Below are 7,537 nucleotides of genomic sequence, written 5' to 3' on the forward strand. Positions count from 1 at the left end.
TCACTTACGCACCACCAAACCGGTCATGCTGAATGATGTTGCTGGCAGCATAACGTTCTCCATGGCATCTCCAGACCCTTTCACATCTGTCGCATGTGCTCAGGTTGAACTTGCTCTCATCAGTGAGGAGCACAGGGCACCAGTGGTGTAGTTGCCAATTCTGGTGGTCTATGGCAAATGCCAGTCGAGCTCTACAGTGCTGGGCAGTGAGCACAGGGCCCACTACAGGACGTCGGGCCCTCAGGCCACCCTCATGGAGCTTGTTTCTGATTGTTTGGTCAGAAACATTCACACCAGTGGCCTGCTGGAGATCATTTTGTAGGGCTCTGGCAGTGCTCATCCTGTTCCTCCTTGCACAAAGGAGCAGTTATCAATCCTGCTGAGGGTTTAAGGACCTTCTACGGCCCTGTCCAGCTCTCCTGGAGTAACTACCTGTCTCCTGGAATCTCCTCCATGCGAACAGGTACCGCAGTGATGCCCTGGTCCAGATCTGGGAGGAGATCCCCCAGGACACTACAGACACCATCCGTAGTCTCATTAGGAGCATGCCCCGACGTTGTCAGGCATGCGTACAAGCACATGGGGGCCACGCAAACTACTGAGAATCATTTTGAGTTGCTACAATGACATTTTAGCTAAATGGACCAGTCTGCTGCATCATTTTTTCACTTTCATTTTTGGGGTGTCTTTGATTTCCCCCCTCTATAGGGTGATCATTTTCATTTCTATCAAATGATGTGGCATCATTTTGTTACTAATACATCACCCACTTATTATCAGGAAAGATAGTCAACATCATTTTCCCCCCAGTTTAGATCTGATGTGTTTTCGAAGTGTTCCTTTAATTTTTTTGAGCAGTGATACGTCATACCACTAAATAATTTACTATTCACGTATTGGGTCACAGACACTAATATCTTGCAGAAACAAGAGAGACAGCTGGTCACAGGACTGCTCACTCATGAGTTCACCACTGGGACTAATTACAGAGCAGCCATAAGGCCTCAAGGGGGCGCAGCAGAACCTGCCTGCGGCTAAAAATACAGAAACATCACTAACACTCATTCCCCCCACCCTGAGAACACCCATGGAGACAAAAAAGTAAACCAGGGACCAAAAGAGACCGGGGGGACTTTTTGGCCACAAACTTCTGAACATTCAGCCCACTTTCTGTATATGCCAAGTAGGCTTTTAAGATGGAGAGATGTCTCAAATAAAGTACAGCCAAAACACGTACAGTGCCTCAAAAACAGGGCGGAAAACGCCCATCTGCTGCATTTTGGACACTCCTGATTTGCAATTTGTTGTTAGCAAAGTACAAGAAGGCAGACAAGTCCAACAGTAAGAGTTTAAAGAGTGTGACAGACTTTTTTATTTTTAGTAAATTTTGTCATTTGTGGACGTGCAGCATTACAAGTTACAGCTACTGAAAAAGCTACTGCTTTCATCTTATCCACTTGTCTTTGTCCTTTTACATATTTTTCCAGGAAGGCCAAGTGTTCCCAAACAGAAGACTTTAACAATGGAAGATGGTTTTCAAGCTCTTGGCTTCTCCTTGGCACTATCGCTCACCTTGACTACCACTTGCTAGAAAGCTGGACTACACTGTATAATTGTTTACAGAGTAGACATGTGACACCATAAACACTTTCAGTGCCTCACTTAATGCATACCGTGTGGGTTATCGGTGTACGAAACCAAAACATCCGATTACGACTACATGTACAATTACACCCTGAGATGGTGCCAAGGAAGTTGTTGCATGTTTATAGAGGAGGTCTGAGTGATGTGTGCCACCCGCTATAAAAGAAGAAGAGGTCTGAGTGGCTCTGCCCAGACCTGTTAGTAAGTTAGAACTCTTGCATCTTTCCTCGAGACTAATGTGTCTTCATCACCTTTAAATAATAAAAAATAATAAAAAAAATAATAAAAATAATGCACCTTCCAGCTTCATCAGGGTCAAAGGTCAAGCAATAAGGTCTAAACAGCAGCTAAAGTTGAATAATCGGAAAAACAGCTGCTACAGTTAATATTTCGCGACTTGACAACTGGCAGTGAGCTGGCAGCTGTGTTAACCTGACTTAATAAACGTTCAAGTTGCTGTCAAAGTTCAGTATTTTTTAAATGTGTAATTCACAGCTTAAAAGTAACCACACCGCGAACGCAACACACCCGCATTTGTTGTGTTTTCTCGCGAGGTAAAGCAGCTGATTAGTGATTTAAAGCTGTCAGGGTAGAGTCTATGTCACCGATAGAATGTAGAGTCTGCTTTCAGTCCACCTCCACATCTTACCTGCTGGCATAGTGGCGTTTGAATGTCGCAGTTAGTTGCTGTGTTGGTAGCTAGTTAGCCTCACTTGCTTCCCTTCACCTGGCATCGGAATGGCGTCTTCCGTGTCCTAAGGGCAGCTGATTGTCAGTCCACACCAGCATACAGGGCACAGTGTTGACCCCTTAAGACGCAAGTCAACCAGGTCCAGCAGGAAGGAGAAGCTGCCCGCTAAGCAGTGAACGATTAGCCGCTCAAGCTAACGTCCACCCAGCGTTAGGCAGGCACTCGCGGAGATGTTCACCGAGCAATAGCGCCTGTATATGGCCACAAGACAGACGAAGACGTCACCCCACTTCAGGCTTCCTCCTGGCGGGACACAACACGGAAGTGAACGCTTTGCAGATCCGAAATAAAAACAACGCCCCCACTTTCCCTACGAAAATGCGTATACTGACTGACATTCAAATATCCGAGGGTACCTGAAGGCGCCGTGAAGGAACGCTGAGTGGACGTGAGAGCAGCGGGTGCTCAGGTGTGCAGGCCCGCGCGGTGGTTGTGAACGGTTCGTGACGTCATTGCGTCTCGTTATTCTCTGTGCTCGCTTTTGTCACCAAAGATATACAGTACACCTTGATTGATTGATTACGAACCTCTTCCTCTCCCTCGTGTTTTTAATAAATAATGATCAAGCCGACACATTGTTGAGACGTTTTTTAGTGATAACTTTCTTCTTCTAATTAGCTTCTTCATGATGCTAGGAAGGCATTCTGTCCTTGTCATTTGCATTCTTCTTAAACTGCATTAAAGTCCTGCTATATGTTTTGCTAATGAATGAAGCAAACCTTAATGATGGCACCAGACAAATGTAGTCATTAAGATGGGCAGCTTATAGGCTAATTAGAACACAACTAAAAATATCCCTCAGCTCTGTTTGGTGTGAAAGTGCACAACGTCGTAGTGCTTTTAAGCCCTTAAAGACCTTTGGACTTAGTGCTGATTAGAGGATTTTGAGGCGCCAAACGTCTGTTGCAGTCCAATGATTGACAGTAAATACATGTTTGTACATAATGAATGTTTATTGTGTACTATACATCAGTAGGTTATTATAGTACATGTTGATGCTATGTCGATGCATGATGTCTTTTTTACTAAGAGTGTAGCATTTCACTTGACTGATGTTCGTGCAGGCATAGTCCAATGTACGGTGGCTGAGAAGTGCACAGGTGTGAATGCCAGTTGACCTACACCAGTGGTGTCCAACGTTCGGCCAAGCGGCCACATGCAGCCCGCAGCTTGTTTTGCAAATGATTCGGACCGCAGATGCAGAGATACTGTAGAGGACAACTACACAAACAAGAGTCTTTTATTTAAGCTTAAACAGAGTGGCAAAGCACAGAAATGCAAAGTACAAAACAACAAAGGATAAACAGCACAGCGATGGCTGTTGTGACCAGAAAACTACAAGTACTACATACTGTTTAAAGAACAAAAAGAACAACTAAACTTATAAAGGCAGCTGAGGCCGACAACGTGGCATGGTAGGAAGAAGCACAAAAGACTAGGGGGTGTACTGCGTAGTGGGTTAGCAAGATGTGTTGAGTGTAAAGCCGGGCTTGCCTGTTCAACGAAGGTAACTCTCTTTTAAAGCGGCTATATCACCATGGTAACTTGGGCTAAACTCATAACCTGGTCCCGACCAGGGGCCTCATCTATAAAGCTCGCGTACGCTGTTTGCCACGCAAAGTATGGTACCTATAAAAACACAACTTGACACTGGTACACACCAGGCGATGCACATTTTAAGTGGTGAAGTGAAAATCACGTTCGAAATAAACATGCAATGGAAGCCAATAAAGATTTATCCATCATCTCATGAAAACACCACTCCATTATTGACTTAAACATATGTGGAAAGTGTTGTTGTTTGACATGACACTGACGGATATCATTTGTCATTTATCATAAACACCATTACACACGAGCGTATAGTAAAAGATAAATAAGAAACACAACGCAGCACTTGAATACTTTATTTTATTTTATAATCACGGTAACATTATGTGCTCCATTAATATTAATTATAACAAACATCAGGTTGTCAAATATACAAATATATATGTATATATATATATATATATATATATATAAATAGAATAAATTCTAGGGATTAAGTTTACAAGACACATATGTCTGTAGTGCTCCGTTTCTCGATAAAAAAAAAATAATAATAAATTTATCACAAAAAAGACATTTATTTACCATGCACAGCTTTATTTGTGTGGACAGTGTCACGGCTGTGTGCATAAAACTTACTCTTTCCTTTTGCACAAATAATGGGGTTTTATTTTGTTGTACTTTGAAATAACATAAAATTTTAAAAAACATAAAATAATTATAATATACCTAATATTTTGATGGTGTTAATATCATTACAGCAATTAATTTTTGACATAACTTCATCCCTGTTTTGAGTCATTGCATCCACCTTTAAATTAAACAAATTTTGCTAAGCTTATATGCATCTAAGATGTGGTATCAATTAGGAAAAATGTAGAAATATGCTCACAAAAAAGGAAACGTGTGCCTTGATATCCGACCACTTTTTTTAGTTCTACCACGGTGCGCCCCGTTCCACTGATGCTACTTGCTGCCACTCGCTCATCTTCCTCTTGTTCATAATGCCACTGCTCTGTCCTCCAAATATTATGTTTTTATTGGCCTCCAGCTCCCCAACTAAGATTTCCACCTCTGTTTCGGTGAAGTTCCGCTTCTTCGTCTTTTCAGCAGCCATGATTCAGAAGAACCAAGCGAAATGCAATGGTTTCTGGCGTACGCAGACTTTTAGTCTTTTCCACGCACAGTTTTATAAGCAAGGCCCCAGGTCAGAATGTCTCCCGGACACCGCCCTGGGGAGGTGTTCAGGGCACGTCCGACCGGTAGAAGACCTCGAGGAAGATCCAGGACAGGTTGGAGAGACTATGTCTCCCAACTGGCCTGGGAAGGCCTCGGGATCAGCCGGGAGGGGCTGGACAAAGTGGCTGGGGAGAGGGAAGTCTGGGCTTCCCTGCTTAGGCTGCTGCCCCCACGACCTGACCTCGGATAAGTGGTAGAAGGCGGATGGATGGATGGATGGATGGGCTCTCACTGTGGTTCGTTGGAGTCCCAAGACTTTAGAAATGTCTTTAGAATTGCTTAATTTCTGTAATTCCAGAAGGATAGTTTAAAAATATTGAACTTAATGATGACATTAATACCATCAAAATATTAGGTATGAGATTTTTATTTATTTATTTTATAATATTTTATGGAACGAAAGTTGTGTTTTATTTCAAAGCACAACTAAAAAAAGCCCATCATTTGTGGAAAAGGAAAGAGGAAGTTTACGCACATGACCCTGACACTGTCCACACAAATAAAGGCCATGCATGGTAAATAAATGTTGCTATTGATGACATACTTGACATATGCAACAAAAAACTGTCTTATTTTTTTGATTGGCCAAAAAAAATAGTGAGAAACAAATCACGAAGGACATATTAGCTCTGTGTCTTGTAAACTTAATCCCTGAATTATTTCATTGACAACCTGATGTTTGTTATAATTAATATTTATGGAACACATTATATTATCATGATTATAAAATAAAATGATGAAGTATTCAAGCGCTGTGTTGTGTTTTTCATGGATCTTTTAGTCGGGATACAATCCGCTCGTCCATGATGGTGTTTATGATAAATGACAAACGATATCCATCAGTGTCATGCCCAAAGCAGATTCAAATCCAGATCTTCCCGATCTCCTGATTGTGTGGCCAACATGCTAACCACTCGGCCACCGTGCGGCCCGGTAGAAATATAATTTCGCTGTATATAATTATAAATAATATATATAATTCATTCATTAATTTATATAATTCTAAATAATACATAGTATAAAGTTTTAGTATAAAGCTTTAGTATAAATAAATATGATTCTGTTATACTCGCAAGTTCAGCGTCATGTGATTGAATCATGGGATTCCATGCAACTAATCCTTGTCTTGCTTTGGTCACAGGACTCCCGAAAACCAATGAAATAGCTAACACGAAGAGGCTGACATTATCACTCGGGAACACATTGGGAAAAGCTCTTGCTGCATAGGTAGGCTTGTAAAGTCTTCACGCTATAATTTATATTTCTAACATTCCTGCAATGAATGTATTATAGGCGCTAGCTACCGCTACTGTGACCGGGAACACTAGGAGCATTGCATTCGTGTACATATATCAAACGGAACTGGTAAGTGTTGCTAAACGCTAGCTTCACTTAGCTTAGCCATCCAGTCCCATTCATTTGTATGGGCCAGTTAGCACAAACAGCAATGCCCGATTTTCAAAGGGTTAAAAGAAATTAACATCCACATTGCTTGATGTTGTATGGCTGCTCTCTCAAAGCTGGTGGGAGGTTGCTACCCAGCAGCAGACCTAAACTTTCATTGTTCCCTTACAACCACCTCTTGCACAGAGGTCATATCTTCTTCTTTTCTGCAACAGACGCTCAGGGAACTACTGAAGCGTGAACCAATGTTGTGAATATTACTTGCTTCTGTGTATTTTTGTATATAACACCTACTGATTGGCCAGTCAAGCACTTACACCTTCGATAACTTACACTTCAAGCACTGAAATAGTCCACCTTGTATGATATTTTGCATATTTTTGTATTAAATGTGGTTATGGGTTTATGTATATATGTAAATATTCAATATATTGCATTATCAAAACCAGTCGGTGCATCATGGTTATTTTTCCTCCATCCTTGAGTCTTACCTAATATCTTCACAGAACTCAAATAGAGCCAGCACAAACTCTGCAAGAGGTAACGTTGAGGAGGGAGTTTAAAATATGTGGACAGATTGGAGAGCATAGGCAGAAGGATAAGCTATCCTACCTAATCCACAGGACTGAAAATGGGAGCGAAAAAGGACACCCAGAAGCTGAAATAGTTGAAGCAATAATTCGGGCCATCGGTCCAAGAATGCCCCCAAGAGACATGTTGGAGATTAAAACGTGGACTGACACTTAGAAATCTGCTCACCATATTAAAAGGACACTACAAGGTCAACAGTCCCACTGACCGTTACCATCAACTCCTCAATATCTCCCAAGAATCCTAAGAAACTGCCCTCAACTTTGTATTTTGTGCCATCAAACTCAAAGAGAAGTAGCAAATAAGGCTAGCCATAATTAAATAGAGCCACAATCCAGCACAAGCTCCTCCACTCCT

General features: G+C 41.7%; 1 protein-coding gene across 2 annotated transcripts in view; it reads right to left on the reverse strand.

The window, feature by feature from the left end:
* The window catches only part of efr3a (EFR3 homolog A (S. cerevisiae)), a 46,244-nt gene extending 43,475 nt beyond the window's left edge, over positions 1-2,769 (reverse strand). Inside the window, exons 1-2 of one of the 2 annotated variants that reach the window (XM_054763698.1) lie at positions 2,752-2,769; positions 2,294-2,638 (exon numbers count right to left, since the gene is read on the reverse strand). In XM_054763698.1, coding sequence (XP_054619673.1) covers positions 2,294-2,303 — 10 coding nt within the window. In that variant the 5' untranslated portion in view covers positions 2,304-2,638; positions 2,752-2,769. The other variant, XM_054763690.1, reaches the window with a different exon arrangement.
* Positions 2,770-7,537: the final 4,768 nt, after the last annotated feature.

The sequence above is a fragment of the Dunckerocampus dactyliophorus genome, chromosome 2, assembly GCF_027744805.1.
Source record: "Dunckerocampus dactyliophorus isolate RoL2022-P2 chromosome 2, RoL_Ddac_1.1, whole genome shotgun sequence".
NCBI classification, from domain to species: Eukaryota; Metazoa; Chordata; class Actinopteri; order Syngnathiformes; family Syngnathidae; genus Dunckerocampus; species Dunckerocampus dactyliophorus.